This window comes from Somniosus microcephalus, chromosome 21 (assembly GCF_052327205.1).
Source record: "Somniosus microcephalus isolate GS21.2 chromosome 21, FLI_Smic_1.0, whole genome shotgun sequence".
NCBI classification, from domain to species: domain Eukaryota; kingdom Metazoa; phylum Chordata; class Chondrichthyes; order Squaliformes; family Somniosidae; genus Somniosus; species Somniosus microcephalus.
In genome coordinates, this window is record NC_141007.1 from 49,967,000 (window position 1) to 49,984,052 (window position 17,053).

The 17,053-nt window shown below is 42.1% G+C and overlaps 1 protein-coding gene across 2 annotated transcripts in view; it reads left to right on the forward strand.

Moving 5' to 3' along the window:
* Positions 1–5,432, forward strand: part of LOC147102778 (fatty acid-binding protein 1, liver-like) — a 34,400-nt gene extending 28,968 nt beyond the window's left edge. For both annotated transcript variants that reach the window (XM_085963573.1, XM_085963574.1), the window contains exons 2-4: positions 777–949; positions 3,500–3,592; positions 5,308–5,432. In XM_085963573.1, the coding sequence (XP_085819699.1) occupies positions 777–949; positions 3,500–3,592; positions 5,308–5,358 (317 nt within the window). In that variant the 3' untranslated portion in view covers positions 5,359–5,432. The remainder of the gene's footprint in view (positions 1–776; positions 950–3,499; positions 3,593–5,307) is intronic.
* The last annotated feature ends 11,621 nt before the right edge of the window (positions 5,433–17,053 follow it).

A 17,053-nucleotide genomic window follows, 5' to 3' on the forward strand; every position in this document is an offset into this window, starting at 1 on the left:
CTCACTATCATAGGATAGTTATACACTGTACTGTTAAAGGGATTGAGACTAAAAAAGATGTCAACTTAAAATTGCAGCAGCTTTTTTTTATTAACTCCACCTTTCACCCTCTGAGAAATTATGAACCTTTTCGGTCTTGAGAAACAAACATCCGTTTTGATCTAATATTTTGCATCAACGCTGAATATTTCCAACTGCTAATTTGAAGTGAAAGCACTGGCGGTGAAAATACACACGGGCATTTATATTGTGTTTGACCAAATTAAGGGAAATTTTGCCCATAGGAATAGGACTAAGCCATTCAGCCCCTCGACCTTGTTCCGCCATTCAATTAGATTATGGCTGACCTTTATCTTAACTCCACTATCCGCCTTGGTTCCATATCCCTTAATACCCTTACCTAACAAAAATCAATCAGTCAATCTCAGTTTTGAAATTTTCAATTGACCTAGTCTCAACAGCCTTTTGGGGTCGAAAAGAAGCGGTCAGTAATTTAAAAGGATAATATGTTTATTTTAGTAACATGAGTGTAACTTTTTGCAGCAGTGATGCAATATGGAAAATGGGTTTGTTCCTGGCAAGATAGTAATTCGTATTAGAAATTTGAGGTTAGGTGAGATCTATCAATATCAGAAAAGCACCCAGCATCCTTCTTCAGTGCAACAGTCACATTTGTTTCTGACTTAAGTATCACTGATTTTGATGAAGTTGAATTAAATAATGACAACAGGCCATTGGATCTAAATTCTCAAGTTTTTCTCCCTTTTTTCTTTCAGCGGTCCCAGATGAGCTGATTCAAAAAGGCAAAGACCTGAAAAGCATCACTGAAATAGTTCAGAATGGAAATGACTTTAAAATCACAGTAACAACCGGCAGTAATGTGATTCACAATGAATTTACCATCGGACAGGAAACTGATTTTGCAACAATCACAGGGACCAAGATCAAGGTACAATTAGCAGGCTCGTCATTCGACCAAGATTGCAAGCAATTGTTTCAGGGGAAATAATGATTATTATCATAGTAACACAGAGGGAAGATTTCCTCTGCACAATGTGTAACAAAATCATAAAACTGTTTATAAAGAACAGATTTACAATTTTGTTATACACAACTCTTCCCCCACAGTTTTCACAGTCACTTTACACATCTTTTAACTGTGTCCTACAGCCCTAAGGACAAATATTACTCCAATATTCTGTGTCTATGTCAATCTTCTGTTGATTTTCATCTAATTTATAACCTCAAACTAGTGCCTTTACCTCTTGTTTATTCTCCGTACTTTTCTTGCATTGTTATATCAATATAAAACACAAAAGAAAACTCTGAATAAATACACAAAAATATGCTTGTGGGGATGGGGGAGGAGAGAGAGAAAGATAATGATAAAATATCCAAGTCTTTTCCATTTCAAGCATTGTTGTCTGGGTTCTCAGTTGTTCTAGTGTGGGGTTTTATTTTCTATATTTAAATATTGCATGGTCCACAGCTAAAGTTTCTTGCCTCCTGACATCCTTATCTGTAGTACTAAGAGCTTCAAGTCTCCAGGCACCCCACACCAATTAACCTTACCAATAGATTGGAGAGGCTCAGGTCCTCATCACATGAGAGATGAACAGCTTCTGTGTTGACAGCCGTAGCATCCACAAGCCGATGAGCTTCATCAGAAGTAATTGGAGTCAGTGAGCCGGAGATCTGATGTTTGGTTCAAGCTTCTACTGCACAGCCAGACACAAACAAGCCAATTATTCAAATTATCAAAATAATTTTGAAGTAATTGTAGATGAACAATTACGCTCGCTTTGGTCTTCTAAATAGCTTTGAGGCATCAGAAATGCTCAGCCAGACAGAATATATTTAAATTCTCAGACATATTTTGTGACTTAGAAATTATTTTGAAAATCACAAGGATTGTAGCTGCACATGCAGAACCCCCTGATCGAGGAGTATAGGAACAGGAGAAGGCCATTCAGAGTATCGAGCCTGTTCCGCCATTCAATTAGATCTCAGCTGATCTATATTTTAACTCCATCTACCCGCCTTGGTTCCACATCCTTTAATACCCTTACCTAACAAAAATCCATCAATCTCAGTTTTGTCATTTTCATTTGACCTAGCCTCTACAGCTTTTGGGGAGAAGAGAGTTCCCAATTTCCACTACCCTTTGTGTGAAGCAGTGCTTCCTGACATCACCCCTGAACAGCCTAGCTCTAATTTTAAGGTTATGATTTTGACCCCTTGCTCTGGACTCCCAATACCAGAGGAAATAGTTTCTCTCCATCTACCCTATCAACTCCTTTAATCATCTTAAACACCTCAATTAGATCACCCCTTAATCTTCCATACTCAAGGGAATACAAGCCTAGTCTAAGCAACCTTTCCTCAGAATTTAGCCCCGGTATCATTCTGGTGAATCCGCACTGAAGCCCCTCCAAGGCCAACATATCCTTCCTGAGGTGCAGTGCCCAGAACAGAACGCAGTACTCCAGGTGGAGTCTAACCAGAGCTTTATATATCTGTGACATAACTTCCACCCCTTTGTATTCCAGCCCACTGCAGATAAAGGCCAACATTCCATTAGCCTTTTTAATTCATTTTTCATTCAGTTTTTAGTGATTTCTTTACATGGACATTTGTACATTTCCTAACCTCTCGCCATTTAGAAAATACTCGGATCTATCTTTCTTAGGTCCAAAGTGGATGACCTCATACTTCCCCACACTGAACTCCATCTGCCACAGGTTTGCCCACTTAATCCATCAATGTCTCTTTGCAACTTGCAGCTGCCACCTGCACTACTTACGGTGCCATCTAACTTAGCGTCGTCAGCAAGCTTGGATATACGGCTCTCTATTCCTTCATCTAAGTCATTGATAATGTGGCGTTAACGTGGTGGTATGGGTCTAACAATGGTGGTTAGCCTTACGGCCCCGTTAACTCCGACAGTCGGCCCGCTGCAACTTTCACGGGGGCCTACTGCTGGGCGGCTGAAGCACCTGCCTGAAACAAGCGGTCGGATCCTAACTGCAATTTTAAGGGACACATGGAAAGGCTTGTGACATGCACACTTCTCGCCATGTGTACTGGCGTTCTGATTAGAACCAGATCATTTTGTTTTGGAGAAGGAAGGAGCGTGAGTGCGCCTCAAGCTCAACAAAAATACCGCTGCCAGCCTGGCCTGGCCTGGCCTGGCCGTGGCTCAGCGTTGCCTCCCACCCCCTCCGCCGCCCCCCCCCCCCCAGGACCTACTTGTGGGTCTCTCCCAGCGTCTCAACCAGTCGACATTTCTGAAACCAAACTGCAGCTATCTGCATCGGACGCCCACTTGGCGTCTGCCAAATTCAAGCAAGGCTGCGGCCTCATAATCATGGCCGCCTCTTTGCCGCCAGAACTGGCAGAAAGTCAAGATCAACCCAAAGTGATTTATGTGTGAATTAAAACTCTACATGGATATCAAAGAGCAAATATGATACTTTAATATTGTTCTGCTTTATTTCAGTCTGTAGTGAACTTGGAAGGTGCAAACAAGTTAATTGTCAAGTTAAATACGGTAACATCAATCAACGAGCTGAGCGAAAACAAGCTGATTGATGTAAGTGCTTCTTTATCCTTTTCACAAAGAGAATAACTTCCATATTGTCAGCTCCTGCAGTCTAAGGTTAGCACACGGAGTAGAAATTTTAAATGCCAAAGAAGTAGTTGCCAAGTTGTCAGTTCAAACTTCGCTTAAAATTCATACCCCTAAATATTGCCCCCTAGCAGTTTTGGGTCAGCACTTGGTTTCAGGCACCTGTGCATGAGACATTAAACCAAGGTCTCTGCTGGTGGATGAAAAGATGGTCTTTACCAATTACTTACACTTGTGCATAATGACATCACTTTCAAAAGTAATTACAAAAAGCTGAAAAAACCCATGCACTGGCTGATATTCATTTGGAAGCCCTGTTTCCCAAGGACCACAATGGAGATGCACTATTTCACTAGACACCCTGGTAAACATCTTCAAATAAAGAAATACAGAAATCCTAGAACAAATCTACCAATCTGACAACTTTAAATGGAGAACAGACAATGTTGGCAATGGAAATATGTATTCACAATATATATTAATGATCTGGACAAGGGAACTAGATGTAATATCTCCAAGTTTGCAGACGACACAAAGCTGGGTGGTCGTGTGTGCTGTGAGGAGGATGCCGAGAAACTCCAGTGTGATTTGGACAGGTTGGGTGATTGGGCAGAAGCATGGCAGATGCAATATAATGTGGATAAATGCGAGGTTATCCACTTTGGTGTCAAAAACAAGGCGGCAGATTATTATCTGAATGGCAATAGATTGGGAGAAGGTGAAGTGCAACGAGACCTGGTCGTCCTTGTGCACCAGTCACTGAAGGTAAGCATGCAGGTGCAGCAGGCGGTTAAGAAGGCAAATGGTATGTTGGCCTTCGTAGTGAGAGGGTTTGAGTACAGGAACAAGGATGTCTTGCTGCAGTTGTACAGGGCCTTGGTGAGACCACATCTTGAGTATTGTGTGCAGTTTTGGTCGCCTTATCTGAGGAAGGATGTTCTTGCCATGGAAGGAGTGCAGCGAAGATTCACCAGGCTGATACCTGGGATGGCAGGAATGACGTATGAGGAGAGATTGGGTCGATTGGGCTTATACTCGCTGGAGTTTAGAAGAATGAGAGGGGATCTCATTGAAACTTATAAAATTCTAACAGGACTAGACAGACTAGATGCAGGAAGGATTTTCCCGATGGTCGGGAGTCCAAAACCAGGGGTCACAGTCTAAGGATAAGGGGTAAGCCATTTAGGACAGAGATGAGGAGGAATTTCTTCACCCAGAGAGTGGTGAAGATGTGGAGTTCTCTACCACAGAAGGCAGTAGAGGCCAATTCATTAAATATATTCAAGTAGGAGTTGGATATATTTCTTAAGGCTAAAGTGATCAAGGGATATGGGGAGAAAGCAGGGACAGGGTACTGAATTTGGATGATCAGCCATGATCGTATTGAATGGCGGAGCAGGCTCGAGGGGCCGAATGGCCTACTCCTGCTCCTATCTTCTATGTTTCTATGTACAACAGAAATCCTGTGTTAAAGATTATCTTTATAGAGAAATAACCAGTTTGCAGTTACCACCTAATGTGACATACAATATATTCATTATTCAGCATTGAACCTGTATTAGTGGAGACTAGTTATTCATAAAGAGCACTTGAAAATAATCCAAAAGGTCTTCAAGTCACAGGTTTTACTGCAATTGCCACATGTATTATTTTTTCAGTAATTTCTTTTGTTCTTTCAGATACTCACTGTTGGCGATCTCACCTACAAGAGAATCAGTAAAAGAATTTAAAAAGGCTCGTCTTTCATTGAGAATGTGTGTCTTGCCTGAGTTGTTTCAAATAAAATATAAATGTTTAGCTATAAGGTTGTTTCATTTTGTCAATTTTGTAAAATAGGGCATCAACAAGTTAAACTGCAGTGATTACTTTCATGACCCTTGACTGCAGCAGTTCAAAAATACACCTAGTCGTGAGTATAATGGTGTGAACTGATGGTCACAAATATCAGTTTTCATCTCTGCAGCTCAAAGCTCTGATGTAGGAGGGGAAGAAAAGAAAGAGGAAGAGCGGGACAGACAGATGGGAGAAAAGAAAAGAAAAACAAGAGAGTGGAAAGGAGGAGAAAGGTTGTTAGAAAAGGAGGAATGAGCGAGGAGAAGAGGAGTCGAAGAGAGAGTGAGGTAAAAAGTTTAAAGTGGACTGGGAAAACAGATTAACGTGTAAGACGGTACAAGAGCAGTGGTGTACATTCAAGGAGATATTTCACATCTTTCAAGATAAATATATTCCACTGAGGAAAAAGGGGAGTAAAAGAAAAGACAGCCATCCGTGGCTAAGTAAAGTAATTAAGGATAGTATCCGACTGAAAACAAGGGCATATAAAGTAGCCAAATCTAGTGGGAGGATAGAAGATTGGGAAGCATTTAAAAGCCAGCAAACAATAACTAAAAGATTAATTAAGAAAGGGAAGATAGATTATGAAAGTAAACTAGCAAAAAATATAAAAACAGATAGCAAGAGTTTCTACAGCTATATAAAAAGAAAAAGGGTGGCTAAAGTGAACGTTGGTCCCTTAGAGGATGGGACCGGGAAACTAGTGGTGGGGAACATGGAGATGGCAAAGACGCTGAACAAATATTTTGTATCAGTCTTTACAGTAGAGGACACTAAAAATATCCCAGCACTGGACAAACAGGGGGCTATAGGGGGGGGAGGAGCTAAACATGATTAAAATCACTAAGGAGATGGTACTCGGTAAAATAATGGGACTTAAGGCGATTAAATCCCCCGGACCTGATGGCCTACATCCTAGGGTCTTGAGAGAAGTGGCGGTAGGGATTGTGGATGCATTGGTGATTATTTTCCAAAACTCCCTGGACTCACGAAAGGTCCCGGCCGATTGGAAAACTGCTAATGTAACACCCTTATTTAAGAAGGGAAGTAGACAAAAAGCTGGAAACTATAGACCAGTTAGCCTAACATCTGTGGTTGGCAAAATGTTGGAGTCCATTATTAAGGAAACAGTAACAGAGCATTTGGATAAACAATTTAATAGGACAGAGTCAGCATGGTTTTATGAAGGGGAAGTCATGTTTGACAAATTTGCTCGAATTCTTTGAGGACGTAACATACAGGGTGGATAAAGGGGAACCAGTGGATGTAGTGTATTTGGACTTCCAAAAGGCATTTGACAAGGTTCCACACAAAAGATTACTGATCAAGATAAAAAATCACGGGATTGGGGGTAATATACTGGCATGGGTGGAAGATTGGCTATCTAACAGAAAACAGAGAGTTGGGATAAATGGTTCGTTCTCGGGCTGGCAATCAGTAACTAGTGGTGTTCCGCAGGGGTCAGTGCTGGGACCCCAACTCTTTACAATCTATATTAACAATTTGGAGGAAGGGACCGAGTGCAACATATCCAAGTTTGCCGACGATACAAAGATGGGAGGGAAAGCAGTGAGTGAGGAGGACATAAAAAACCTGCAAAAGGACATACAGGCTAAGTGAGTGGGCAGAGAGTTGGCAGATGGAATATAATATTGGAAAGTGTGAGGCTATGCACTTTGGCAGAAAAAATCAAAGAGCAAGTTATTATCTAAATGGAGAGAAACTGCAAAGTGCTACAGTACAAAGGGATCTGGGGGTCCTGGTGCATGAAACACAAAAAGTTAGTATGCAGGTGCAGCAGGTGATCAGGAAGGCCAAATCTTGGCTTTTATTGCAAGGGGGATGGAGTATAAAAACAGGGAAGTCTTGCTGCAGTTATACAGGGTATTGGTGAGGCCACACCTGGAATACTGCGTGCAGTTTTGGTTTCCATATTTAAGAAAAGATATACTTGCTCTCGAGGCGGTTCAGAGAAGGTTCACTCAGTTGATTCTGGAGATGAGGGGGTTGACGTATGAGGAAAGGTTGAGTAGGCTGGGACTCTACTCATTGGAGTTCAGAAGAATGAGAGGCAATCTTATCGAAACATATAAGATTGTGAGGGGGCTTGATCGGGTGGATGCGGTGAGGATGTTTCCACTGATGGGTGAGACTAGAACTAGGGGGCATAATCTTAGAATAAGGGGCTGCCCTTTCAAAACTGAGATGAGGAGAAACTTCTTCACTCAGAGGGTAGTAAATCTATGGAATTTGCTACCCCAGGGAGCTGTGGAAGCTGCAACATTAAATAAATTTAAAATGGAGATAGACAGTTTCCTAGCAGATAAGGGAATTAGGGGTTACAGGGAGAGGGCAGGGAAGTGGACGTGAGTCTAGATTCGGATCAGCCATGATCCTATTGAATGGCGGAGCAGGCCCGAGGGGCCATATGGCCTACTCCTGCTCCTACTTCTTATGTTCTTATGTAAAGTCCCTTTGTTCTGAATATTTCTATCTGTTTGCCTCTGTAATACATATCTCCTCCCCAAATGTCTCTGTTCCTGGCACCCAACACAACGACAATACCAATTTTTGTCTTATGTTTATATCTCTGTGTTGATGAAGGTGACAGCTCTCATTGGTGGCAAATGGAACATTTTTCACAATTTGGCAACTAGTATTAGCATTGAGCATGCCCTAGCCATGCTACAGAAAAAGAGCTCCCTCTGCTCAACAATGTAGCTTTAGGTTAACCTTACAAGAGCACCCATTTACACCATTGTGAATTTTTCATCACCAACAGAAAGCCTCTTTGTGGGCTCTCTGAGTGAAATTATCAGCCCTTTTTTGTGCTGTGGGTCCATACCCATCAAGAATGGAGTTGGGATTCCAAACTTCAGTACCATTTACAGCCAGCAAAGAGGGAGATTTTCATCTCATCAGTCTTGCCTGGCTCCAATCCCACAATCCAAAAATGAAACGACAGTGTTCCACACCCTAACCCCATTAAAAGCCATCCAGCAGAGACACAACCAAATCTAAAAAGTTGGAGGGCAAAGATTAGCGTCATTGCCAGAATTTCACAGAGTGGGATATAACCCATCCAAAAAAAGGTTTGGAGTAGGGGAAGCACATTCCCCTGATTCTTCAGTGATTGAGCCTATGCCACCCAATCCCTCATCATACTTATTTAGTTTAAATAATAATTGATTGACTGATTATTGGTAAAGAAGGGTTACCAATTAGTCATCATTTTCTATTGTCTGTATTTGATTTCTCGGGTAGGGTAGTATAGTGGTTATGTGTAATGAAATCTGTTTGTCTTGATCCTGTATTCGTTTTGCACTCATGTATATTACCCTCCCCCACTGTGTATAGTTTCACTTCCTCTTTCCCGACTAACCTGGGAGGTTCCAGGTCTTGGCTCTTGGCTCCGCCCCTGACTTCTCTTACATAAAGATCCCAGGATCTGTATGACTCATTCCTGTGAACCAGTCGGCGTGTTGAGATGTTAGCTCTGATCTTAGTGATTAAAAGCCAACTTGTTTAAGTCTATAACTTCTAGTTTTGTGGTTATTGAAGGCCCATCATTATGTTACTGGACTAGTAATCCAGAGGCCTGGACTAATAATCCAGAGACATGAGTTCAAATTCAATCAAATAAATCTGGAATAAAAGCTAGTATCAGTAATGGTGACCATGAAACTACTGGATTGTCGTAAAAACCCATCTGGTTCACTAATGTCCTTTAGGGAAGGAAATCTGCCATCCTTACCTGGTCTGGCCGATATGTGACTCCAGATGTACAACAATGTGGTTGACTCTTAACTTCCCTCTGAAATGGCCTAACAAGCCACTCAATTGTATTCAAGAAGGCAGCTCAACACCACCTTCTTGAGGGCAATTAGGGATGGGCAATAAATGCTGGCCTTGATGGCGAAGTCCACATGAATGAATTTTTTAAAAATTGATTTGTAAATTGATTTTCTGGAACTAGATGGTTTCCTGGGAATGAAAGTGCAAAGATAGAATATAAAAATATACTTATTCTAAAAGGATGTATTCACGGGTTAAAGCTATGGAGAAAGAGTACTTTTTTTAACTGAAATATTTGGTTTCTGAATATCACAATCAGATATTCTAAATTGAATCAGACTACTGGATTCTGACTTCCACTCCTCCAGTGTAAATTAATATGGAACAAACATATCATAAAGAAACACAAAGAACAGAGATGGTCACAATTTAACAATGAAAATATCTTGCTCATGTGCCAGCATTAGGGTTGAAGAGGACTTGTTGCATCTTTCAAAATAAGGTCAGGCTTGCTCCACACCTATCCAATTTTTGTCAGGACTTGAGCTGCCTGATTTGTTACATACCCATTGTAGGTTTTGTGCATCATATGAGATCTAGATTCACAAGTACTATATCTCACTTCAGCCAGCTGGTATCACTCTGGCCAAATAGAACTAACCCCAGCCCAGGACTTCATTATGTAATCTCTATTGATTATTTGATACATCAATTCCACTTGAGCTGATTCAGGCTTTGCCACATATTTTGATCTTCAAGGCTGCCATATAATCACCTTTAGCATAAGATACTTAACCATATACAGTTATTACCCTAATACCGTAAAAATTGGTTATTCCATGTTAATAATTAAATTATGTCATTGTGTACTTTTCTGTTACTAACTGAACATCACATTTAAAGAGGCAGTGCTTTTATTGCAACACTCAATGCATTGATGCAATTTGTGTCAAACCGCATAATTTCAATTCAATTTTTCAATTTTCAATTTCAATTGCTTTGAAAATGATTACGAGTGACAAGTTTATAGTGACAATGGCTGTTTTGGATCTTGGTTTGTTTACATTTTCACTTGTGATTTTATTTCACCAGTTTACTTATGATGAGGATGTCAATGAAAGTTTATAATAATCAATATACAGGGTGATTTTAACCTAATCCACCCAGTGGGAAACTGAGGGGATCGGGTTGAACACATGCTTTACATCCCGCCCAATGTTACTCCAAGTCAATAGAGAGTAGAATCAGGCAGGGTGTAAAACCTGCATTCAACCTGATCCCGCCGGGTGGGTTAGCTAAAAATTACCCCGATAAAGTTTTATTATTTTGACCTGTCTTGAACTCATAACTATTTTCATTGTCAGTTGCACGCACATGTCCTACCTAGACAGGCAGGAGTACTGAAGCAGCAAGTCATTGCAGCCCTCAATAAAAATAGATTTTCAAGCCTGTTGTCTCATTTCATCTTAAAAGACAATTGCACTTGTCCTTGCCATGTCAAATCAAAATCAAATCAAATCAACTTTTATTGTCATTGTTAGTGCACAAGTGCAGTACAACGAAATGTAGGCTTGCGGCTCCCGAGAGTGTACATTTAGATTAAGACATTTAAACATTCAACATACATTTGGCTTGTAATACATTAACATAAACATAACCATAATAAAGTGCATTGGCAGATGTGCAGGCTTTAGAGTTTATTTGTGGAGTTCAGTAGGATGACAGCCCTGGGAAAGAAGCTGTTCCTAAATCTGGTCGTACGGGTGCGAATGCACCTGTAGCGTCTCCCAGATGGCAGGAGGGCGAACAGACTGTGGCTGGGGTGGGTAGGGTCTTTGATGATGGACCGTGACCTCCGTAAACAGCGTTTCTGGTATATGTGCTCTATGGTCGGTAGCCGGGTGCCGGTAATGCGTTGGGCAGTTTTGACTACCCGCTGCAGGGCTTTCCGGTCATAGTAGCTACAGCTGCCATAACATACTGTGATACAGTTTGTCAGGATGCTCTCTATTGTGCAGCGGTAAAGGTTAGAGAGGATCAGGGGTGACAGGTTACATCCCTTCAGCCTCCTTAGGAAATATAGGCGCTGCTGGGCCTTCTTCACCAGAGAGGAGGTATTGAGGGACCAGGAGAGGTCTTCCGTGATGTGGACTCCGAGGAACTTAAAGCTGTCCACCCTTTCCACCACAGCCCCATTGATATGGATGGGGGTGTGACTTCCGCCTTTAGACTTCCTGAAGTCCACAATGATTTATTTGGTTTTCTTGATGATAAGGGCCAGGTTGTTATCGGCGCACCACTTCACAAGATGCTGGACCTCCTCCCTGTAGGCTGACTCATCGTTGTTGGTGATCTGGCCTACTACCGTGGTATCATCCGCAAACTTGATGATGGTGTTGGAACCATGAACAGCCACACAGTCGTGGGTGAAGAGGGAGTAGAGGAGGGGGCTCAGCACACATCCTTGTGGGGCCCCCGTGTTCAGGGTCAGGGGGGGGGGAGGTGTGGTTACCTAATTTGACAGACTGGGGTCTGTTTGTTAGGAAGTCCAGGGTCCAGTTGCAGAGGGAAGTGTTCAGGCCAAGAGTTTGGAGTTTGGTGGCCAGCTTGTTGGGGACGATAGTGTTGAATGCTGAGCTGTAGTCTATGAACAGCATTCTGATGTAGGTCTCCTTACTGTAGTGATCAATAACATGTCATTCTGTGGTGGACACTAGGTGGAGCAGTAGAACTGTATATAGCTGTATGTATAAGACTACACTACCCAGCTATATATTATATTAAGACTACATTACCCATGAGGCTAGGCTACCCACAAGGCAGCAGTCAAGATGGAAGCCTCTACAGATACTGTACCGGTCCACATGTGCTCAATAAAAATAACTGGCAGAAGCTAGCTGTGTTCATAATAAGAATGTCTATTTATTAATGAACATAACATGGTACCAGGGTGGTGAAGATCTGCTGAAAATTGTGAAAAGCGACATGGAGAATTTGAAGCCACCAGAGCGTTTGAATCTCACAGAACAAATCGACTACAACTGGCAGACTTTTAAACAGCAATTCGAACTCTACATTGCAGCCATCGGATTCGGTACGAAGCCAGACGCAAGGAAGATAGCGTTGCTGCTTACGGTTGCAGGCCCACAGGCGATAGAGGTATTTAATACATTTGTATTTAATCCAGTGGAGAACAGAGAAAAATTAGAAGATGTGCTAAAAAAATTTGATGCACATTGCTCTCCCAAAAAGAATGAGACCTATGAAAGATACATCTTCTGTTCTCGGACACAGCAGCAAAATGAGACTTTTGATAGCTTTATAACTGCTCTGAAACTGAAAGCACAGACATGTAATTTCTCTGACCTCAAAGCATCCATGATTCGTGACCAGATTGTGTTTGGTATTCACGATAAAAAAGTCAGGGAGCATCTGTTGAGAGAAACCGAACTAAATTTGGAAAATGCGGTGAAAATATGCCAAGCCAGCGAGCTAGCTCGAAATCACGCGAAGACTTTCAGTGAAATCAATAATGATGCAAATGTAATGAGTGATAATGCTGCTGTCGGTGCTGTGTCCTACAAGGGGAAGAAATGTGGGCAGAACAGAAATGAAAAGCAATCGGAGGATGAAATTTTTAATTGTAAACACTGTGGTTACAAACACCAGTTAAGACAATGCCCAGCGTTTGGAAAAATGTGCACAAAGTGTAATGGAAAGAATCACTTTGCCAAACAATGCTTTTCAAAAAGTAAAAACAACGAAAGGGCAACAAGTTAATGTGATTGAGGACACTGATTTAAGTGAGACATTTTTTGTAGGAATGGTGTCATGTGACGATATCAAAAAAGATACAGAAAATGTGCAGCCCTCAGAAATAGACAATGCTGAACATAAAGTTAATGCAGTAAAAGAGGACAAATGGATGATCCCACTGCAGATAAATGGAGCATTAGTTACATTGAAACTGGACACTGGGGCAAAAGCAAACTTAATCAGTATGAGTGACATTAACAATATGAAAGAAAAGCCCAAAATACAGAAAAAGTCAGTACTACTGAAGGACTATAATGGACAGAAAATATATAGCTTAGGTGTATGCAGACTTAAAGTGACAGTCAAAGACAAAGTGCATCATCTCATGTTTTCTGTTGTGGCTGAAAGGCTTGATTCACTACTGGGTGGCAAAGCTTGTGAGGACTTAGAACTGGTCAAGAGAGTCTACTGTATAAACTGTGCCATAAGCAGACCAGATGACTCAGGTGATGAAGCAGAGAGCCCATCAAGGATGAAAAGGCCAAAGGGTATCCATGTCTTCAAAAAGCCTAGTTTCTCCAAGAAGAAAGAAAAAGACTTCAAGGTCAAAGAGAAGCCAAAGGAAGAAAAGCACAAAGAGGAAAAACACAAGGAGAAAAAGTCCAAAGATATAACCGCAGCAGATGTTGTTAAGCAGTGCAAAGAGAAAAAGAAGAAGCCTGCACCAGAGCAGGAAGCAGTTCCGGTGGATACTCCTTCTTTCCTCAGGCCAATCTTTGGTGTTCCATTAGCCGAGGCTGCTGAGAGGACCATGCTGTATGATGGGATACAGCTGCCAGCAGTTTTTCGAGAGTGCATTGACTACATTGAGAGTTATGGCATGAAGAGTGAAGGAAACACTGAAACCCTCTCCAAGCAAAGATCGCAAGGAGACCTCGATCTATACAAGAGCAGATTGATGACAATGCCGCAACTACATCTTGTCATTCACCGCCAGAACAATCTCATGAAGACACATCAGACTTACCCGTGTTGAGAAGATCCACACGTGAAGTAAAAGAGCCTGATAGACTTAATCTTTGAGTACAATGTAAAGCTTTGAAAATGTGTTGACTGTTTTGAAAATGTTTATGTTTATAGAGCACTAACAAAAGTGTTACTGATATTATCTTTATTGTTTTCTTGAAAGTTGATTGATATTGATTTTGTTAAACCTCAACGAAAGGAGGATGTAGTGATCAATAACATGTCATTCTGTGGTGGACACTAGGTGGAGCAGTAGAGCTGTATATAGCTGTATGTATAAGACTACACTACCCAGCTATATATTATATTAAGACTACATTACCCATGCAGCTAGGCTACCCACAAGGCAGCAGTCAAGATGGAAGCCTCTACAGATACTGTACCAGTCCACATGTGCTCAATAAAAGTAACTAGCAAAAGCTAGCTGTGTTCATAATAAGAATGTCTATTTATTAATGAACATAACACTTACCATCTAAGTGATTCAGTGCCGAGTGTAGAGCAGTTGTGATTGCATCCTCCGTTGATCTGTTTGCACGATAGGCAAACTGGTGTTGGTCAAGAGAGGCGGGAACACTGGCTTTGATGTGAGCCAGGACCAGTCTCTCAAAACACTTCATTATGATGGGTGTGAGTGCGACAGGTCGATAGTCGTTCAGGCACGTCACAGCTGTTTGTTTTGGCACAGGAATAATGGTAGTGGTCTTGAAGCATGTAGGGACTACTGCCTGGGCCAATGACAGATTGAAGATGGCGGTGAAGACATCAGCCAGCTGATCAGCACATTCCTTGAGTACCCGTCTAGGGATGCTATCCGGTCCAGCAGCCTTTTGTGTGTTCACTCCGCGTAGAACACCCCTTACGTCGGAGGTCGACAGAGTGAGCACCTGGTCTTCTGGGGGTGTCAAGGCTTTGGTAGCCGGCTCCCTGTTGTCCCTGTCGAAGCGAGCGTAGAAGTTGTTAAGCTCCTCCGGAAGGGAGGCATCGCTAACCGGGGGGCTGGTGTTTTTGCCCTTGTAGTCAGTGATGGACTGGATGCCTTGCCACATGCGCCGGGGGTCTGAGTTGTTGTGGAAATGATCCTCTATCTGCATAGTACTGAGAGTAGAATCAGGCAGGGTGTAAAACCTGCATTCAACCCGATCCCGCTGGGTGGGTTAGCTAAAAATTACCCCGATAAAGTTTTATTATTTTGACCTGTCTTGAACTCATAATTATTTTCACTGTCAGTTGCACGCACATGTCCTACCTAGACAGGCATGAGTACTGAAGCAGCAAGTCATTGCAGCCCTCAATAAAAATAGATTTTCAAGCCTATTGTCTCATTTCATCTTAAAAGACAATTGCACTTGTCCTTGCCATGTGGGAGAACAATAGATATATTTCCAGGACTGTAATTAATTTCATAAAAACCATCTCGCTACATCCATAACAACAAGGGTACAATAACATTTCCATTCTTTTAACTGAACAAAAACAATAGATGTGCTCTTTTCAAAAACACTCTATCATGCAGAAATTCCCCAATAATTTGTCTGCCAAACAATCTGGAAAGAAAAGGAGCCACCAAAAATATTTAATCTAGAACATTTATCTGGCATCAGCTAAAGGAACATTGAATTCTTGACATTCAGTTTGCAATGATGTAACTTCTGAATCCTAATTCCTCCTACATCCACATGGTGTCCAACAGAATCCTGAAGGGTTGGAAAATGGAGTTGAGTTGCTATAACCAAACTATGACTTTCAATGTCTGACATTTAGGGCAGGATTTACATTGGGCCGTGGAGGCAGGATTGGAGACGTGTGGGGGGTTAAAATCTCGAAATCGGGGGGCATGAACCTATCCCGCCCCCAACCCGCCTCCATGCCAGTTTCAAAGGAGGCGGGTACCCGCCCTGTGCTGGGACCCGCCTCCCCGAGGCGGGAAGGGGATTAGTGCCAATTAACTGCTTGTTAACAAGTAGTTAACAGGCAGTTTTTAGCCTAATCCCTATTTTTATTCCTGAAGTGTGGGATTCCCGATGGCTCCAAACCACGCCAAGTTAGTGAGGCGGACCGTCGGGCTTGGAGGGTTCAAGATGTCCGGTGTTCAGGTGAGTGATGGGTGCATGAGTTCAGAGGTAAGTGTGTTTGGTGTGTGTAAAGTGTTTAAAGAAGTTTTACTTACATTTACTTACCTTTACAGTCTTCCTTCCTTCAGGTCTCGGGAGTCCCTCATCTCACCGGCACAGAAAGCAGAATGGCCGCGAGCTGTCAAAAGTTGCAGCATTCAGCTTTCTGTTCTGGAGAGATCTCTAAATCAGCCTGAGAGGAAGGAATTAACTTGGAATACAGATTGTTAGTGTTTGACAGCTTCAAACAGCTGCCAAACGCTGATATTTCATCTGTCAAAAGCTTTTGACAGATGAAATGTCAATCTGTGATGTCACCTGTTGCTGGGTGTCCCTTAATTGGCCTGCTGAGCCCGCTGGGCGGGCTCAACAAGGTCAATCAAGTGAAAATCGCGTGGGTTGGCCAAAACTCGATGGAGGCGGGACTACAACCCCGAAAGTTGTAGTCCGCCTCCTACGCGCCTCCTCAATCAAAATCCAGCCCTTACTCTTAGTAAATTAATGACATCAACCTATCCATTACCACCATGCTGAACAGACACTACTTCCTGTTCTTGTCAAGGAGGTCTTACCTTCTTGACTAGTCTCCCATGCGGGACATTGTCAAAAGTCTTACTGAAGTCCATGTAGACTACATCAACTGCACTACCCTCATCCACACACCTAGTCACACCCTCGAAAAATTCAATCAAATTGGTTAGACTTGATCTCCCCCTGACAAAGCCATGCTGACTATCCTTGATTAATCCTTGCCTCTCCAAGTGGAGACTAATTCTGTCCCTCAGAATCTTTTCCAATAATTTCCCTACTGTTGAGTCTGTGTTTACAAGTGCAGTTATTATGAATAACACGACACAGACAACAGAGAGTAACTAAACAGGTCTTTAGTGATTGAGGGTCA